Here is a 20,408-nt window from a genome sequence, read left to right as displayed (position 1 = left end):
TAAAGTTGATATGGAGCTCTCAGTTGCCAGGTTCTGAAATCGGAGAACCATGCAGTACTGTGTTAGAACCATGTGGTTGTTTACACACTATTTTAATTCACACCATTTCACACTGAAGGGCTCTTAACATCACTGACAATAATAAACAATTACAGATGTTCAGATTCCTTTTTAATTAACTAGTGCTTCTTCCTATTACACACTGTACTATCCAAACCTATTTTGTTAGTGATGAACAACATATTCTAGTGCTGGACGGAGTGTTGTCACCATAGACATAGAATGTTTCTAGTTCTGTGGCTGTCACAAGGTTTGTCCACTACATACAGCACTGTGATACTCCTACACACTGTAGAGGGAGTGCTTGAATAACACATTCAGAATATTCCTGCTACAGTGAGGGAAAAAAGTATTTGATCCCCTGCTGATTTTGTAAGTTTGCCCACTGACAAAGACATGATCAGTCTATAATTTTAGTGGTAGGTTTATTTGAACAGTGAGAGACAGAATAACAACAACAAAAATCCAGAAAAACGCATGTCAAAAATGTTATAAATTGATTTTTCATTTTAATGAGGGAAATAAGTATTTGACCCCTCTGCAAAACATGACTTAGTACTTGGTGGCAAAACCCTTGTTGGGAATCACAGTGGTCAGACGTTTCTTGTAGTTGGCCACCAGGTTTGCACACATCTCAGGAGGGATTTTGTCCCACTCCTCTTTGCAGATCTTCTCCAAGTCATTAAGGTGTCGAGCCTGACGTTTGGCAACTCGAACCTTCAGCTCCCTCCACAGATTTTCTATGGGATTAAGGTCTGGAGACTGGCTAGGCCACTCCAGGACCGTAATGTGCTTCTTCAGGAGCCACTCCTTTGTTGCCTTGGCCGTGTGTTTTGGGTCATTGTCATGCTGGAATACCCATCCACGACCCATTTTCAATGCCCTGGCTGAGGGAAGGAGGTTCTCACCCAAGATTTGACGGTACATGGCCCCGTCCATCGTCCCTTTGATGCGGTGAAGTTGTCCTGTCCCCTTAGCAGAAAAACATCCCCAAAGCATAATGTTTCCACCTCCATATTTGACGGTGGGGATGGTGTTCTTGGGGTCATAGGCAGCATTCCTCATCCTCCAAACACGGTGAGTTGAGTTGATGCCAAAGAGCTCGATTTTGGTCTCATCTGACCACAACACTTTTCACCCAGTTCTCCTCTGAATCATTCAGATGTTCATTGGCAAACTTCAGACGGCCCTGTATATGTGCTTTCTTGAGCAGGGGGACCTTGCGGGCGCTGCAGGATTTCAGTCCTTCACGGTGTAGTGTGTTACCAATTGTTTTCTTGGTGACTATCGTCCCAGCTGCCTTGAGATCATTGACAAGATCCTCCCGTGTAGTTCTGGGCTTATTCCTCACCGTTCTCATGATCATTGCAACTCCATGAGGTAAGATCTTGCATGGAGCCCCAGGCCAAAGGAGATTGACAGTTATTTTGTGTTTCTTCCATTTGCGAATAATCACACCAACTTTTGTCACCTTCTCACCAAGCTGCTTGGCGATGGTCTTGTAGCCCATTCCTGCCTTGTGTAGGTCTACAATCTTGTCCCTGACATCCTTGGAGAGCTCTTTGGTCTTGGCCATGGTGGAGAGTTTGGAATCTGATTGATTGATTGCTTCTGTGGACAGGTGTCTTTTATACAGGTAACAAGCTGAGATTAGGAGCACTCCCTTTAAGAGTGTGCTCCTAATCTCAGCTCGTTACCTGTATAAAAGACTCCTGGGAGCCAGAAATCTTTCTGATTGAGAGGGGGTCAAATACTTATTTCCCACATTAAAATGCAAATCAATTTATAACATTTTTGACATGTGTTTTTATGGATTTTTTTGTTGTTATTCTGTCTCACTGTTCAAATAAACCTACCATTAAAAGTATAGACTGATCATGTCTTTGTCAGTGGGCAAACGTACAAAATCAGCAGGGGATCAAATACTTTTTTCCCTCACTGTATGTGAGGTTCCACTGTTAATACACTTCACCTCCAACCTACCAGGAATTGCTATTGTTGATGTTTTGATGTGGACGTGATGAATACAGCACAGTATACTATCAATATTTATTCAACTATTCTTTCTGCCGTTATTTACTTTTTGCAGTAATGGTAAAAAAAACCTGCGAATGTTCTCTATGGAGGAAAAAATAAAACATCTAAAACCAACTATTTGCTGCAGACCAAATCTCCAGACTAAGCGAAGCAAATTAGCTTAAGCCCAGGTCGAGAGTGAGGTCCTGGGTTATGTGAAAGGCGAGGTACCCTTGATCCAGTCTCTCTCCATCCCCCTCACACCTCTTCTTTGCTTTCACACCACCATCCATTTGTATAATATACACCCCTGAGATGGAACTCGACTTGTGATTTTTAATGATACGCCATCTTTTTTTTATCACCTTTGCTGTTTGGGAGGATTGTGCAGAAAATGCATTGATAGGCTTATTTCAGGGTTGGCCTAGCTGAGTGTGGAGCCTGATGTGGACTGATGCTCAAGGCCCAGTGATTATGGGATGGTAGTAAATATCATTACAGCACTGGACCAACATCTCTGAACCTGCAGATCCATCATCAGCGTTTCTAGCTACTACGCTTTAACACACATGCGAACACACACACACACGATTGGAATATAACATCTAAGATGAGAAGCTGAAAATATTACTGAAACATGAGTTGAACATATGGTGACATATGGTGTACAAACACATATGCATACAACTGTCAAACCATTAAGTTAATAATTATCGAGAATAATGTCCTGATAACTATCCACACATTAGTCATTACATTCATCTCTGGGTTTCGGGCCAGCGCAGTTGATATTACTGAGCATCTGTGGATTGAAAGCATCTATGATAACATTCTGGTCATTTGTCAAATGACTTTATGTCACTATCATTAGAATGTGCAATAGCAATCTAAACAAACTAGATCAAATTATTATTATTTAGCGAATACAAAGTCCCTGAGCCAAGCTCTTTATTATACAGTTTATTATATAGCTCCTTCCTATAACCCACAGAGGGATGCTGCCATGTGGTGTAGCCCTTTCCTGCAGTCATATTATCTAGTGGCCTCATGGGTGGAATGCTAATTTCATAATTAATAAACATATTGGCATTTGGTGTTTCTATGTCAAACTGTTTTGTTATATTTCAGTATTCTGTGATTTATATAAAGTGTAACATTGGGATGCAAACTCAAAATTGACCCTGATTTAGCCCACTGCAGTAAAACGGTTAAAGTGTCAGGTGTGTGTGTAGACAGACCACACCAGCTGCCAGCCGGCCTCTCCACAGCAGCTCGCTGAGCCCTTCAGAGCCTGCAGAGGGATTGGGATCGAGAAATCAATAAAGCCCTATCAGCCAAGCCAGCCAGACGAGCCCAGTGACATTTGGTCTGTGGCCTCCTTCGCCTGTGTTTCTGTGCCTGATATAACCGTCTTTAGAGCCCGGCCTACACTCTTAGAAAAAAGGGTTCCAAAAGGGTTCTTCGGCTGTCCCCATAGGATAACCTTTTTTGGTTCCAGGCAGAACCCTTTTTGGTTCTAGGTAGAACCCTTTTGGTTTTCATGTAGAAACCTCTGTAAAAAGGGTTCTAGATGGAACCAAAAAGGGTTCTACCTGGAACCAAAAAGGGTTCTTCAAAGGGTTATCCTATGGGGACAGCCGAATAACCATTTAATGTTGTAGATAGCACCTTTTTTTCTAAGAGTGTAGCCTACTATCTTCCCGTCTGACATTCTCTTGACTCCCCATCTATTTTCTTCCCATTCTCCTTCTCTATACATATCTCTGTTCCAATGTCTCAGCATCTCTTGCTCTTCTTCACACTCTTTCTCCTGTCTCTTTTGTCTACCTCTCGATTTACCTTCTTTAAACTGCCCTCTGTTGAATACAGAGTCACAGTTTTGTGCTTGACCCTGAAATAAAGAGTCCTGCCCAGGTCAAATCAAAGTGAAGAAGTACTCTTTATTGTATGTTTGGTTTTCATATTCACACACTTGGTTCTATTTTGGCTCTAAAATTAATTCGTGTTTGAGCAAGACCCGGGACGTTTTTGCGTGATGATCAATTTCCAACCCAAGGTAAATGGCCTTTCTTTATGATTAATAAATGAAAGGCATTCTATCTGTTTCGGGCGGAGAGAGTGCCAGAGCAGCAGGGGCTCATAAACACAGCAGGAAGTTAGGGTAACACTTTATTTGGATAGTCCATCTGTAGATGCTCTACAGACTATGTACAGACTATAAGTAACATTTCAACTAACTATCTACTAACCTTAACCCTTATCCTAACCCTAAACTTAACCCTATCCCTAACTCTAACCCTTACCCTAACCCTTATTCTAAACCTTACCCTAACCCTAACCATAATCTTAGCTAGCAGTTGCTTATCAACAGATAGTTTGTTGATTGTATGACCACCTGTAGTCTGAGTAGAACTATGAGTGAGGCCTTATGAGTCATTTGTATTGTGCCCTGGAGTTGCCTTGTAAATTGTATTACAAAAGTCTTTAGGACCTTTGAACTTTTGATACTTTCTAATGTGATACTGTGTTTTGAATATTTCTGTCAATTTTATATAATAGTAGCTCCGCATATTCAGCTTGTTTTATATCTACTTTCATCTCTGTGAAAAAGCACAGGATATTGGATAACCTATCACGACGAAGGAGGTCATGGAGTTAATGGGTAATTTGCAACACTTAATTGAGATAAATTGTTTTAGTTAAAATTCATATTGAACGTAATTATCCTTTAAAGTTACTTCATAATTCTCTCGAATCACTGCCAGTGTTGTATTACAGAGGGAGTATTTTTCTATCTTTCGAGGCAGAAATAAAAACAGAACATTGGCATTTAATTTAATTAGGGTTAGCAGTGTGGTAACGGTTAGTGTTAGGCATTAGGGTTAGCAGTGTGGTAACGGTTAGGGTTAGGCATTAGGGTTAGCAGTGTGGTAACGGTTAGGGTTAGAGGCATTAGGGTTAGCAGTGTGGTAATGGTTAAGGTTAGGTGTTAGGGTTAGCAGTGTGGTAACGGTTAGGGTTAGAGGCATTAGGGTTAGCAGTGTGATAACGGTTAGGGTTAGGCATTAGGGTTAGCAGTGTGGTAACGGTTAGGGTTAGAGGCATTAGGGTTAGCAGTGTGGTAATGGTTAAGGTTAGGTGTTAGGGTTAGCAGTGTGGTAACGGTTAGGGTTAGAGGCATTAGGGTTAGCAGTGTGATAACGGTTAGGGTTAGGCATTAGGGTTAGCAGTGTGGTAACGGTTAGGGTTAGAGGCAATATGTTTAGCAGTGTGGTAATGGTTAGGGTTAGGTATTAGGGTTAGCAGTGTGGTAACGGTTAGGGTTAGAGGCAATATGTTTAGCAGTGTGGTAATGGTTAGGGTTAGGTATTAGGGTTAGCAGTGTGGTAACGGTTAGGGTTAGAGGCATTAGGGTTAGTAGTGTGGTAACGGTTAGGGTTAGGCATTAGGGTTAGCAGTGTGGTAACGGTTAGGGTTAGAGGCATTAGGGTTAGCAGTGTGGTTAAGGTTAGGGTAAAGCATTAGGGTTAGCAGTGTGGTAACGGTTAGGGTTAGGTATTAGGGTTACCAGTGTGGTAACTGTTAGGGTTAGGTAGTAGGGTTAGCAGTGTGGTAACGGTTAGGGTTAGAGGCATTAGGGTTAGCAGTGTGGTAACGGTTAGGGTTAGGTATTAGGGTTTGCAGTGTGGTAACGGTTAGGGTTAAGTATTACTGTTAGCAGTGTGGTAACGGTTAGGGTTAGGCATTAGGGTTAGCAGTGTGGTAATGGTTAGGGTTAGAGGCATTAGGGTTAGCAGTGTGGTAACTGTTAGGGTTAGGCATTAGGGTTAGCAGTGTGGTAACGGTTAGGGTTATGGCATTAGGGTTAGCAGTGTGGTAATGGTTAGGGTTAGGCATTAGGGTTAGCAGTGTGGTAACGGTTAGGGTTAGGCATTAGGGTTAGCAGTGTGGTAACGGTTAGGGTTAGGCATTAGGGTTAGCAGTGTGGTAACGGTTAGGGTTAGGCATTAGGGTTAGCAGTGTGGTTAAGGTTAGGGTTAGGCATTAGGGTTAGCAGTGTAGTTAAGGTTAGGGTTAGAGGCATTATGGTTAGCAGTGTGGTAACGGTTAGGGTTAGGCATTAGGGTTAGCAGTGTGGTAATGGTTAGGGTTAGGCATTAGGGTTAGCAGTGTGGTAACTGTTACGGTTAGGCATTAGGGTTAGCAGTGTGGTAACGGTTAGGGTTAGAGGCATTAGGGTTAGCAGTGTGGTAACGGTTAGGGTTAGGCATTAGGGTTAGCAGTGTGGTTAAGGTTAGGGTTAGGCATTAGGGTTAGCAGTGTAGTTAAGGTTAGGGTTAGGCATTAGGGTTAGCAGTGTGGTAACGGTTAGGGTTAGGCATTAGGGTTAGCAGTGTGGTAATGGTTAGGGTTAGGCATTAGGGTTAGCAGTGTGGTAACTGTTACGGTTAGGCATTAGGGTTAGCAGTGTGGTAACGGTTAGGGTTAGAGGCATTAGGGTTAGCAGTGTGGTAACGGTTAGGGTTAGGCATTAGGGTTAGCAGTGTGGTAACGGTTAGGGTTAGGCATTAGGGTTAGCAGTGTGGTAACGGTTAGGGTTAGGCATTAGGGTTAGCAGTGTGGTAACGGTTAGGGTTAGGTTTAAAATCTGATTTTATGACTGTGGCTGTGCCAACTACTGACCACTCTGCAGAGCTGCCTCCAGAACAAGATTCATGACAAAAAAATTCTAACCTGCGTAGGCGACCTGGCTGCAATCCTCATCCATGTCAAGTCAACTTTATTGAGTTAATTCCAAATCCTCACATCTGGGAGGTCATAGAGGTTTATAGGTTGGGCTAAGTTCACTCTCAGCTCAAATCTTAGCTCAATGAATTTATATGTCCATTGGGGTCGATAGACACAATGTCACAGACATGAGAAATTATATTATATACACTAGTCTCTCACCCAAACTCTGGCCTCTTGTCCATTGAAATTCAAACAATATCTGTCACAAACACTTTGCCTGACTGTGTCACACAGAGGGAGAAGAGGTTTGACACCATGTCTCTTCATGTGATTATGTTCATCTGATTTAAACCAAATAGAATGATCTGGGAGATCCAAAGCCTCCTTTTGGAAACCACAAGTCCACATTGTATTTGCAAATGGCATATCCTAAGCCTAAGGAGATGTGACTAGCAGTAGAGAAACAACAGAGACTGTAGATTAGTGCTCAGTTAATACTCTGCTACTGTGGACAGACAGGAAGTCCCTCATCACCAGAGAAGTGGCACTTCCTCTCTAATTAGAGCAGTTTGGCAGGCCAGGCAGTCTCTCTCCAAGTGTCCCTCAGTGTTTCAAGGCAGATAACCTTGCCATATCTCTTCTTTTGTGGTTTGGAAAGTTTGTTTTAATTACTGTTTAAATGTTAATCAGGCTTAGTATGTAGCCTCAGGTACAAATGGAGGTATTTTATCAACTAAATACAGAGCATGTCCTTAAGTCTTCTGCCTCCAGAGTATACTGACATACTGTTTTTGCAGATAGATGTTGTTGAAGATACCCTTTCATTACAGAGACTGAAGGGAGCATAAAAAGATTGTTATTTCATAAAAGGATTAATAAAGCAAATGTCAATCCATCAAGCACTCAGGGGAGGACATACACATTCCTCTGGTAAATATCATATAACAAGGCTAAATAGTTTTAGGGCTTTTGTGTACAACTTTACATTGTAGTTATTCATACTATATTCATGTGACTTGTGATTATGACAGAAGGATAACAGACGGAACAATGATAGACCCTAGTGACAATGTTCACCCAAATTCTAGAAGTTTTGGATTATTATGAGGGACATTGTCTGGATTCTGCCTAAGTCCATTGGAGCTCGGATAGGAGGGACTAATAGATTCACAAAGGGAAGACTGAAAGCAGGGACTAGAGATGTGAGGCCCTGTCGCCGCTGGTCAGTCAGTATGTCCTCACTGCCATTGGCACAGAGGCTTGGTTGAACTTGTAAGAGCCCATGTAGAACGATTGAGCTGCAGCTTAGACAGGATTATCAAATGACACTTTAGCTTCCCATGCTAGTCACAACTGAAGTTTCCACGGTCCACGAGAGTAGAGAGGTAAGGCTTACTGTACGCACGGTGGACTTTAAACACCAGAACCCCAGAACTTTTCTCGTTGCTTTTGTTGTGGCCTATTCTGCAAAGGTAATGATAGACAGTAGGGGAGAGAGTCTGGAATGGACGGGGGGAGGTGGGAAAAAAGAAAAACATCCAGAGGTTCCGGACAGTGCTAAGCATTTCATCTTTGGTGCTTGGAGAATACAAACGCTCCAGTAATCGTCCCTGACCTTGACACCGACAACAAGGTCACTGGGGAGCAGGGGTATTTGCATTCCCACAGATGATTTGCGGAGACATGCAGAACAATTAGCAAACTGGATTATAAGGCATCGTGTTGTGTAACCCCCCACCCCCCCACAAACACACACACACATCCCTCGGGGACTGTACCTGTTCTGCTTCCTGGCTGGCACCTCACACTTCATTATGACAGAGCACACATTAATACGGCCAAGCCAGGTCAGCCTTCAGCTACATACGCTCTCTCTCTCCTTTCTTTCTTTCTTTCTTTCTTTCTTTCTTTCTTTCTTTCTTTCTTTCTTTCTTTCTTTCTTTCTTTCTTTCTCTCTTTCTTTCTTTCTCTCTCTCTCTCTCTCTCTCTCTCTCTCTCTCTCTCTCTCTCTCTCTCTCTCTCTCTCTCTCTCTCTCTCTCTCTCTCTCTCTCTCTCTCTCTCTCTCTCTCTCTCTCTCTCTCTCTCTCTCTCTCTCTCTCTCTCTCTCTCTCTATGTCTGTCTGTGCACGTGTGCATGCTCTGGAGTCTCCTTTATGTAATTAAAGGACTTTTATCCTCAAACATTGGAACCGCACCTTTGTTATTAAATATTGTGGGCGTTTAGATACGATTATACTCAAGGCAGATATAATTTGTGTTTTCAATGGTTTAATTATAATAGTAGGAATAGAGGTCTTGAGTTGAGCTACAATGGTTTCACAAAAGGGAATTAAAAGATGGCCCTCTAGAGCAGCAAACAATGACATATTATGCTGAATAATTCAGAATTAAATATTATAGTGAGTGATGCTAATCAGATACCCAATATAGTAAATTCCCGGACAATAATTCCCCACCTGCCTCCGATGCTTCATCGCTGAGGTTGAGATCACCTGCCGCTCTTCCCAGAAATTTAGTTTAGCCGCTAACCCCAGCCCAGCATCCCTCTCTCGCCGCAGCCTAGCCGCTAACCCCAGCACCCCCTCTCTCACCGCAGCCTAGCTGCTAACCCCAGCCCAGCATCCCTCTCTCGACGCAGCCTAGCTGCTAACCCCAGCCCAGCACTCCTCTCTCACCGCAGCCTAGCCGCTAACTTCAGCACTCCTCTCTCACCGCAGCCTAGCCGCTAACCCCAGCACCCCTCTCTCACCGCAGCCTAGCCGCTAACCCCAGCACCCCTCTCTCGCCGCAGCCTAGCTGCTAATCCCAGCTCCATTTCTCACTCTCTTCTCCCAGCCTAGCTCCTAACACCAGCCCAGCTCTCTCCCAAACCAGGCCCCATACATCCCAGCTCAGATCCCTCTAGGAGAGCGGTCCCTTCCAGGCCCCAGGGCCCGGGAAGATCAATCCAATTATTATTTATATTATTTATATATATATTTATATTATATTTATATTATATTATTATTTATTATATTATAATCCAAGGTGGAGTGACTGCAAGCCTTAGCAGCTTTTGCCCTGCTTCAATTGCAAATAGATTGAATCAGAAGGGAGCGGGAGGGCCTCCATGGTGAGGGGTCCGGGACTGACAGGTGCTAGGAGGGATGTGTGAGGAGTAGTAAGATGCAATGTGTGTGTGTGTGTGTGTGTGTGTGTGTGTGTGTGTGTGTGTGTGGAATATATTGTTCTTTTTTCAAGGGAGGTGGTAATGAGTCCACCAGAATGGAAAATCACAACACTGTTATTTTCAGTGATTTTATTCACTATTTGTTTTTGCGCACACAACAGGTGTTCAAAGTGATTAATATTCTGTCCTCCAACACAACCTGTCCATCCCTCCTTCCTATTTTTCATACTGGGTTTTCTTAGTATGATAGGATGCTGTTCAGTACATGTTGTTTCTCAGAGTCTACCTGGCTTTCTTTCTGTGTATTCCAGTCTCTGTCAGTGTTTCTTCCCACCTAAACCCTGGCTTTCTTTCTGTGTATTCCAGTCTGTCAGTGTTTCTTCCCACCTAAACCCTGGCTTTCTTTCTGTGTATTCCAGTCTCTGTCAGAGTTTCTTCCCACCTAAACCCTGGCTTTCTTTCTGTGTATTCCAGTCTCTGTCAGAGTTTCTTCCCACCTAAACCCTGGCTTTCTTTCTGTGTATTCCAGTCTGTCAGAGTTTCTTCCCACCTAAACCCTGGCTTTCTTTCTGTGTATTCCAGTCTCTGTCAGTGTTTCTTCCCACCTAAACCCTGTCCTCTCTCTCTCTCTCTCTCTCTCTCTCTCTCTCTCTCTCTCTCTCTCTCTCTCTCTCTCTCTCTCTCTCTCTCTCTCTCTCTCTCTCTCTCTCTCTTGCTCTCTGTTTCTTCCAGTCCACTCTGGGTCAAACAGAGGACCCTGCAGGAGGACATACTGTGGGAGGGGCCGCCAGTGCGTGCTGCTGGAGGCGACGGGCCGGGCAGAGTGTGTGTGCCAGGAGAAGTGTCGGCCCACCTTCGTGCCGGTGTGCGGCTCCGATGGCAGGTTCTACGAGAACCACTGTGAGGTGTACCGCACCGCCTGCCTGCAGAAGAGAAGGATCTATGTTGTGCACAGCAAGGACTGCTTCTTCAAAGGTAGAACCACATCCCCACACAGACAAAACATTCTCTAGAAGTTGTGCTAATTATTTCAGTTGAGGACAGAATTTCTTCTTAAAATACAGACAACAACAAAAACAGTGATGCATGGCTAGACTTTATTTTTCTATGTAATTATTTCATTCAATAGAGACGGCGTCAAACAAATGTGGCATTAAAGAAATGAAAGAGGGAAATTATTTGTGCAGCATCCATTTGTATTCTGTGTCCTGGCACGCAAGGCTATGGCACAGAGTCAAGATTGTCCTGGAAACCGCATCAATGCACTGACAGATTAGGTCTCTTACCGAATGCAGTCTCCATTATACGAGGTTGTATTTAGCTTCTATGTGCTTTTATATTGTATTAGGGTTCATTTCAATTACTTAATTGAGACAGTTCCTAAAACTGAAGAAACTGAACATTGCCCACTAAACAATGTTAGAATAATGTAAGCCGAATGGCAGGATTGGACATTGGAAATGTCCTTAACATTTATGTTGAGTTTTCATATCTAATTCAAAGTATGGCATGAGCATCCCAGCAATATCTAACATCTGCACACATTTTCTGTCGAACCTGCAACTTCAGTTTGCTAACAGCTTCAATTCATAACAAATTACCACGGATCACAAATACGGCATTGATTATCATTGGACTCCCAGACCCTTCCCTCCTGAACAAATGTGCAATTCAGGAAAAAATCCTGCCATATTATCCACAATGCAGACCACCCACTCAATCACTGCTTCGACCCCCTGCCATCAGGACGTAGCTACTGGTCGGTAAAAGGCCACTCTAATACAATAAAACAGTGGCACTGCTCCAATGTTATGCTAGCACTGCTCCAATGTTATGCTTCTCTGTTTCACTGTGGATACTGGGACAGTGAAGGTTGTTTGTTGTTGTTACACATCACACTGAACAATATAACAGCCAGTAGGCAGCAGTACGTGTATTATTTACTCACTGTTTCCCTGTTGATAATGTTTACTGCTTTTCATTGCTTGGTCTGGGATGGGGAAGGCTGTGTCTTGCTGTCTACCTGTGGGGAAATATACTCCAATAAACAGCATCCATTGAGTCCTTACTGTCTACAAGAACGTATGCATGACTGGCTGAGGGGGCAATGCCCCTACTCCTCTCTACCCCTCTCAAGATAATTTCAGATTTTGACAGGGACAGTAAAACACAGTAATTATCGGCCTTATGCTTCTATCAATAGGTCCAGGCTAGTTAGAGAGATGCTTATGCATGAGCAGTGAACATGTAGAAATGTTCTGCCATCTCACATTAGAGCGCCAGAGATCCCCAGCAGACACTGCCATGCATGCTTAATCCAAATTAGACAGGTGTTCAATCGCCACATTACACTTGATCACCGTTTCGCTGCAAGCCAGCGACAGAAGATGCTCACATAAGTAGTAATGCTCAAATGTCAGTGAAGACGTATTTGTTTACCTTCCTGTGTGAAGAGCGGTGGGGTGGAACATTATATCGCCTGCTGAAGATGCAAGGATTAGGTACAGATGTAGGATCTTAATTTGAGCCAGTTTTCTACAGCAGGAAAATTATCCTACAGCAACATGAAATGTAAATTATTATGTGGATTATAATTAATGGACATTTTTTTAGTTGTTCATACACTTTTCGTGAGGGAAAATAAAGTCTTAAATTTCAAAGTGGAAATTATAAACTTCAGAAGCCTTTTTAAACCTCAAATACACTACAAGTTTTACATTTCCTGCATTGCAAAAGGGTGATCAAATTAAGATCCTATATCTGTTATGTACTATAAATAGGATGGAGTCTAATTTTAATACAGCATTATGACCTCAAATGGTAGTTACAAGACTGTCACCACCGTTATCAACAGCACCTAAACACACAGAAATAGACTAAAGTGTTTCTTTGCAGATTTTTTCTAAAACCACAAACGATTCAGCATGATATTGAAGGGTTCAGTTGTGGACAGCAAAAAAGTATTATTCTATCAAATGATGACTGAAGACCAGCTGTCCTCCAAGAACCGTTTTAAATGGTTAAGTATTATGGACAAGATTAGTCAGGGTGAAGGGGATTGGTATAACAGTCCCTTATCTAGAGAAAACTGTACAAAACCCACGCTTTACTATAGCTTTCTTATGGATGGCGACAAGGTGGAGGAGGACGTATAGGAAAGAGCTTAAGGCTTCTCCCCCCCAACACCTTATTTCCGCTGTTTCCCCCACACAGAAATACTCTTTCAACACTTTGTCAACCAATCATTTTGATGCCAATAGGAAGAGATTGCAGCCTGCCATCCACTCAATAGTATTGATGTAAGCCTTTGGCTCTTGGCCCATTGCCTGTGACAAGCTGGAGATATGATTGTGGGGCGCTCTAGAAATGCCTAAGGAATCCTGGCTCAGGCTTTTGTCGTATTTGGTTGTGACCTTACTCTAGTGTTTCAACAAGGAGTGTAGCTGATGGGAATACAATACATCACCAGGCATCTCCTTTCTCTCCGAACACACCCAGGTGGCATACTGTACATCCTTGAACACACACGCAAACACATATGCACACACACGTGCACACCACACTCGGACACACAGAATACCCACACAGAGCCATTACACAAGTAAAAAAGAACTGGTCGGCAAACTACCCCACAGCACAACTCCATTGCTTGTTTTGAAATGGATACAAACAAGAGAACAACTTTGTTTTTCCCTGTCTTCACTTCTGATTAACATTGAACAACATCCCGGGTCAGGCCCAATTCCCGACCCCCCTTTGATTAAAACAACGCTCGCTAAAACAATCCAAACAGAGCTAACAGAACTAACATGGCTGATTATTTGAATAGCTTTCATCTCCTGAATGATGGAGCACAACAAAGCACAGCCTGTTCTGCTGCAGCCTGCAGCACAGCGGGAGGTCTGTGAAGCCGCCAGGCTGACCGACCGATTGCTTCTTCCCATTCAGCCAGCCCAATCCGACGCCCCCATCTTCCAACACAGACGGGGTGAAGTTACAACTCACCACCAGGGTGTGTCCTAAATGGCCCCCTTCTCCCTACCCTTCTCCCTACGTTGACCACTGTCCCTAGGGGCCCTGGTCAAAAGTAGAGCACTTAGGGAATAGGGTGCTTTTTGGGATGAGGCCCCAGCCTGTAGATTGCATTTAAAAATGACTCACCCAGGGTCAGTCGAGTTTAGAGACAAGCAATTGAGAGGCCATTGCCGCTCCTCGCGATTCCTGATAATGATCAATCGGACACGTCACACGTCAGACAAATTAGGACAGCAGCGCTGGATGGAAGTTTAACTTCTCCCCCTCTTCTGTTCTTCTTCTCTCAGCGCCGGAGCTTTCAGCATTTGATTGCTCTCTTATCGTTCTGGTTGGTTTGATGTCTGGCTGTGGTTATTGCATTAGCCATCAAAGCTGCTTTTCACTGTGCCCTGTGCCCACAGTGTGGACTCTTTTCTTAAGTGTCTGTCTTATTGCTTGGTGATCTTTGACCGCTTGTGTCTCAAGCCATTAGCTCAGTACACAAACACTTGGCTTTGGAGGAAGAGATAAGTTTCAGGCACAGTTCATGCCCTGCAGACCTCAGCCAACCGCTTGCAGGGCCACCCGGGTTCACAGCGTGAAGCGGAGGTCTAAAAGGCTCCTGACACTGTACACAAGCCAGTATGTACATGATGCTGAAGTACTGTGCAGCATATTGACAACACTGTACATTTACGTCATTTAGCAGACGCTCTTATGCAGAGCGACTTACAGTTAGTGAGTGCATAAATTATTATTTTAATTTTTCATACTGGACCCCCGTGGGAATCGAACCCACAACCCTGGCGTTGCAAACACCATGCTCTACCAACTGAGCTACATCCCTGCCGGCCATTCCCTCCCCTACCCTGGGCCAATTGTGCACCGCCCCATGGGTCTCCCGGTCGCGGCCGGCTACGACAGAGCCTGGATTTGAACCAGCCTTAGACCACTGGCCACTCGGGAGGTTAAATCTTACCACTACACTGTAATGTCATTGTATAGCTACATCATATTGGTTTACTCTTATTATTCTAAGTATGAATCGCTTGTATGTTTTACACGCAAACCGGACCTCTTCTGTTTTGTCTGTATTTTTCCTACTTCCAAGAATGTAATCGTTTTAATGTCATATTAAACAATGTTGAGCAATATTCTGTACTGAAACTGAATACACTGAGTATATAAAACATTAAGAACGATTGTACAAAAACTAACAGGGCTGAGCTTGCATTATGCACTTTTTATCTGTAATTAAAAAGATACTCATAAAGTATGTCATTACTATTGTGTTGATTGATTATTTCCAGTCAATCATTTTGGACAAAAAATTCCTAGGTAGCCTAGTTAACCAAATTTGATCACATTCACATTTTCCCAGAACAAAAATAAATGGGCCTATTTTAGGCTATAAATACAAAGCTAAGGCTTTTGAAACATGACGTTAAGTTTCCCCTGGCCCAGATTGGACCAGAGTGCATATGCTTCTCCAGGCTACCTGCAGCTGTGGTTGTTATCAGTAGGCTACAGTTGATCAGACTGAAGCACAGACTAACTGTGCACATTGACAAATTGAGGCATTATTATTAAATTTTTTTGGGTGGTGGGTATGGACTTGACAGCTTGTCAAGGTGAATTCACTTATACCCACTTTTTAATTCGCAATTTGCTTTTACCACATGTAATGATTTGCATGATATTGATAATAAGGAAGCCTGGTTTGTTGTAATGTTGTAAGGTAGGCCTACTGTACTTTTATATTGGTATGAGAGGGTTAATCGTTCATTTTTCATAGGCTAACGTTACTTGATGAAGACATACTGTTATATCAACTCTGTGCTTTTGTCTTGAAGCTCAAATGTAATGAGTGTAGCCTACAGATGAGAAAATAAACCCTTTAATTGTCTGCACATACAGTTGAAGTCGGAAGTTTACATACACCTTAGCCAAATACATTTAAACTCTGTTTTTCACAATTCCTAACATTTAATCCTAGTAAAAATTCCCTGTCTTAGGTCAGTTAGGATCACCACTTTATTTTAAGAATGTGAAATGTTAGAATAACAGACCCAGTGGGTCAGAAGTTTACATACACTCAATTAGTATTTGGTAGCATTGCCTTTAAATTGTTTAACTTGGGTCAAACGTTTCAGGTAGCCTTCCACAAGCTTGCCACAATACGTTGAGTGAATTTTGGCCCGTTCCTCCTGACAGAGCTGGTGTAACTGAGTCAGGTTTGTAGGCCTCCTTGCTCGCACACGCTTTTTCAGTTCTGCCCACACATTTTCTATAGGATTGAGGTCAGGGCTTTGTGATGGCCACTCCAATACCTTGACTTTGTTGTCCTTAAGCCATTTTGCCACAACTTTGGAAGTATGCTTGGGGTCATTGTCCATTTGGAAGAACCATTTGCGACCAAGCTTGAACTTCCTGACTGATGTCTTGAGATGTTGCTTCAATATATCCATATAATTTTCCTTCCTCATGATGCCATCTATTTTGTGAAGTGCACCAGTCCCTCCTGCAGCAAAGCACCCCCACAGCATGATGCTGCCACCACCGTACTTCACGGTTGGGATGGTGTTCTTCGGCTTGCAAGAACCCCCTTTTTCCTCCAAACATAACGATGGTCATTATGGCCAAACAGTTCTATTTTTGTTTCATCAGACCAGAGGACATTTCTCTAAAAAGTACGACCTTTGTCCCCATGTGCAGTTGCAAACCGTAGTCTGGCTTTTTATTGCGGTTTTGGAGCAGTGGCATCTTCCTTGCTGAGTGACCTTTCAGGTTATGTCGATATACAGTGGGGAAAACAAGTATTTGATACACTGCCAATTTTGCAGGTTTTCCTACTTACAAAGCATGTAGAGGTCTGTAATTTTTATCATAGGTACACTTCAACTGTGAGAGACGGAATCTAAAAAATCCAGAAAATCACGTTGTATGATTTTTAAGTAATTAATTTGCATTTTATTGCATGACATAAGTATTTGATCACCTACCAACCAGTAAGAATTCCGGCTCTCACAGACCTGTTAGTTTTTCTTCAAGAATCCCTCCTGTTCTCCACTCATTACCTGTATTAACTGCACCTGTTTGAACTCGTTACCTGTATAAAAGACACCTGTCCACACACTCAATCAAACAGACTCCAACCTCTCCACAATGGCCAAGACCAGAGAGCTGTGTAAGGACATCAGGGATAAAATTGGAGACCTGCACAAGAATGGGATGGGCTACAGATATCAGAAAATGGAAGAAGTTCAAGATGACGGTCAATCACCCTCGGTCTGGGGCTCCATGCAAGATCTCACCTCGTGGGGCATCAATGATCATGAGGAAGGTGAGGGATCAGCCCAGAACTACACGGCAGGACCTGGTCAATGACCTGAAGAGAGCTGGGACCACAGTCTCAAAGAAAACCATTAGTAACACACTACGCCGTCATGGATTAAAATCCTGCAGCGCACGCAAGGTCCCCCTGCTCAAGCCAGCGCATGTCCAGGCCCGTCTGAAGTTTGCCAATGACCATCTGGATGATCCAGAGGAGGAATGGGAGAAGGTCATGTCGTCCGATGAGACAAAAATATAGCTTTTTGGTCTAAACTCCACTCGCCGTGTTTGGAGGAAGAAGAAGGATGAGTACAACCCCAAGAACACCATCCCAACCATGAAGCATGGAGGTGGAAACATCATTCTTTGGGGATGCTTTTCTGCAAAGGGGACAGGACGACTGCACCGTATTGAGGGGAGGATAGATGGGGCCATGTATCGCGAGATCTTGGCCAACAACCTTCTTCCCTCAGTAAGAGCATTGAAGATGGGTCGTGGCTGGGTCTTCCAGCATGACAACGACCCAAAACACACAGCCAGGGAAACTAAGGAGTGGCTCCGTAAGAAGCATCTCAAGGTCCTGGAGTGGCCTAGCCAGTCTCCAGACCTGAACCCAATAAAAAATATTTGGAGGGAGCTGAAACTCCGTATTGCCCAGCGACAGCCCCGAAACCTGAAGGATCTGGAGAAGGTCTGTATGGAGGAGTGGGCCAAAATCCCTGCTGCAGTGTGTGCAAACCTGGTCAAGACCTACAGGAAACATATGATCTCTGTAATTGCAAACAAAGGTTTCTGTACCAAATATTAAGTTCTGCTTTTCTGATGTATCAAATACTTATGTCATGCAATAAAATGCAAATTAATTACTTAAAAATCATACAATGTGATATTCTGGATTTTTGTTTTAGATTCCGTCTCTCACAGTTGAAGTGTACCTATGATAAAAAATTACAGACCTCTACATGCTTTGTAAGTAGGAAAACCTGCAAAATCGGCAGTGTATCAAATACTTGTTCTCCCCACTGTAGGACTCGTTTTACTGTGGATATAGATACTTTTGAACCCGTTTCCTCCAGCATCTTCCCAAGGTCCTTTACTGTTGTTCTGGGATTGATTTGCACTTTTCGTTCATTTCTAGGAGACAGAACGCATCTCCTTCCTGAGCAGTATGACGGCTGTGTGGTCCCATGGTGTTTATACTTGCGTACTATTTTTTGTACAGATGAACGCGGTACCTTCAGGTGTTTGGATATTGCTCCCAATGATGAACCAGACTTGTGGAGGTCTACACATTTATTTTTCTGAGGTCTTGGCTGATTTATTTTGATTTTCCCATGATGTCAAGCAAAGAGGCACTCAGTTTGAAGGTAGGCCTTGAAATACATTCACAGGTACACCTCCAGTTGACTCAAATTCTGTCAATTAGCCTATCAGAAGCTGTTTAAAGGCACAGTCAACTTAGTGTATGTAAACTTCTGACCCACTGGAATTGTGATACAGTGAATTATAAGTGAAATAATCTGTCTGTAAACAATTGTTGGAAAAATTACTTGTGTCATGCACAAAGTAGATGTCCTAACCGACTTGCCAAAACTATAGTTTGTTAACAAGACATTTGTGGAGTGGTTGAAAAACGAGTTTTAATGACTCCAACCTAAGTGTATGTAAACTTCCGACTTCAACTGTACATGCTTGTGAATTGTTGCATTATTCAAGAGTGTAATATGGTTTGGTTGTGTTATTCAATAATTTATTATGTTTTAGAAGAAAAGTTTCAGTCATTGTTGATGTCAGCGCGTGCTGTAGGTGGGTGCAGTGGTGGAATCAAACGCAGGACACAGACGGATAGTCCAACAGACTTTAGTGATCGCCAAACACGGCAATAGGTCAACTCTTGCCCGAAGGCGAAATACGCACGAAGGCGAACAAAACAAAAGCGCACAAACAGGTGCGTAAATACTCCAACAGTGGAGGGAAGCTCAACCGAGCGAAATACAGGAAACACGCCCTATACACGAATGACAAAAATCAATAACACACAACACTAGACAAACACAACGAGAAACTTATAGAACACTAATTAGGCTAAACAAGAACAGGTGTGACAACATACAGACAAAAGCAAACGAACATGAAACATACAACGGTGGCAGCTAGTATTCCGGAGACAACGAACGCCGAAGCCTGCCCTAACAAGGGAGAGAGGCAGCCTCGGCCGAAACCGTGACAGTACCCCCCCCTTGACGCGCGGCTCCAGACGTGCGCCGACTCCGGCCTCGGGGACGACCCGGAGGACGCGGAGCAGGGTGCGTCGGGTGCCCACGATGGAATTCCGTCAGGAGAGACGGGTCCAAGATGTCTCTCCTCGGCACCCAGCACCGCTCCTCCGGACCGTATCCCTCCCACTCCACTAGATACTGGAGACCCCCATCCGACGTCTCGAATCCAAGATGGACCTCACAGTGTACGCCGGTGCCCCCTCGATGTCCAATGGGGGGCGGAGGAGTCTCCCTGATCTCACTTTCTTGGAGTGGGCCAGCTACCACCGGCCTGAGAAGGGACACATGGAACGAGGGGTTAATACTTTTATATTCAACAGGCAGTTGTAATTTGTAACACACCTCGTTCAACCTTCCCAGGACTTTAAATGGCCCTACAAACCGCCGACCCAGTTTCCGACAGGGCAGGCGGAGGGGCAGGTTTCTGGTAGAGAGCCAGACTCGATCACCAGGTGCGTACACCGGTCCCTCACTGCGGTGGAGATCGGCGCTCGCCTTATGACGTCGGAGGGCCCGCTGCAGGTGGACGTGTGCAGCGTTCCATGTCTCCTCCGAGCGCCGCGCCCACTCATCCACCGCAGGAGCCTCGATCTGGCTCTGCTGCCAAGGTGCCAGAACCGGCTGGTAACCCAGCACACACTGAAAAGGGGTTAGGTTAGTGGAGGAATGGCATAGGGAATTCTGGGCCATCTCGGCCCAGGGAACGTACCTTGCCCACTCCTCCGGCCGGTCCTGGCAGTATGTTCTAAGAAACCTACCCACATCCTGGTTCACGCGTTCCACCTGCCCATTACTCTCCGGGTGG

The 20,408-nt window shown here is 43.9% G+C and overlaps 1 protein-coding gene across 1 annotated transcript in view; it reads left to right on the top strand.

The window, feature by feature from the left end:
* The window catches only part of LOC121579232 (follistatin-related protein 4-like), a 262,850-nt gene that overhangs the window by 100,375 nt on the left and 142,067 nt on the right, over positions 1 to 20,408 (top strand). Inside the window, exon 4 of the mRNA XM_041893638.2 lies at positions 10,710 to 10,952. Within this exon, the coding sequence (XP_041749572.2) occupies positions 10,710 to 10,952 (243 nt within the window). The remainder of the gene's footprint in view (positions 1 to 10,709; positions 10,953 to 20,408) is intronic.

This window comes from Coregonus clupeaformis, chromosome 13, assembly GCF_020615455.1.
Source record: "Coregonus clupeaformis isolate EN_2021a chromosome 13, ASM2061545v1, whole genome shotgun sequence".
In the NCBI taxonomy this organism is placed as follows: Eukaryota; Metazoa; Chordata; class Actinopteri; order Salmoniformes; family Salmonidae; genus Coregonus; species Coregonus clupeaformis.
Note: the sequence above shows the minus strand (reverse complement) of the source record. Positions and strands in the feature narration are given on the sequence as shown.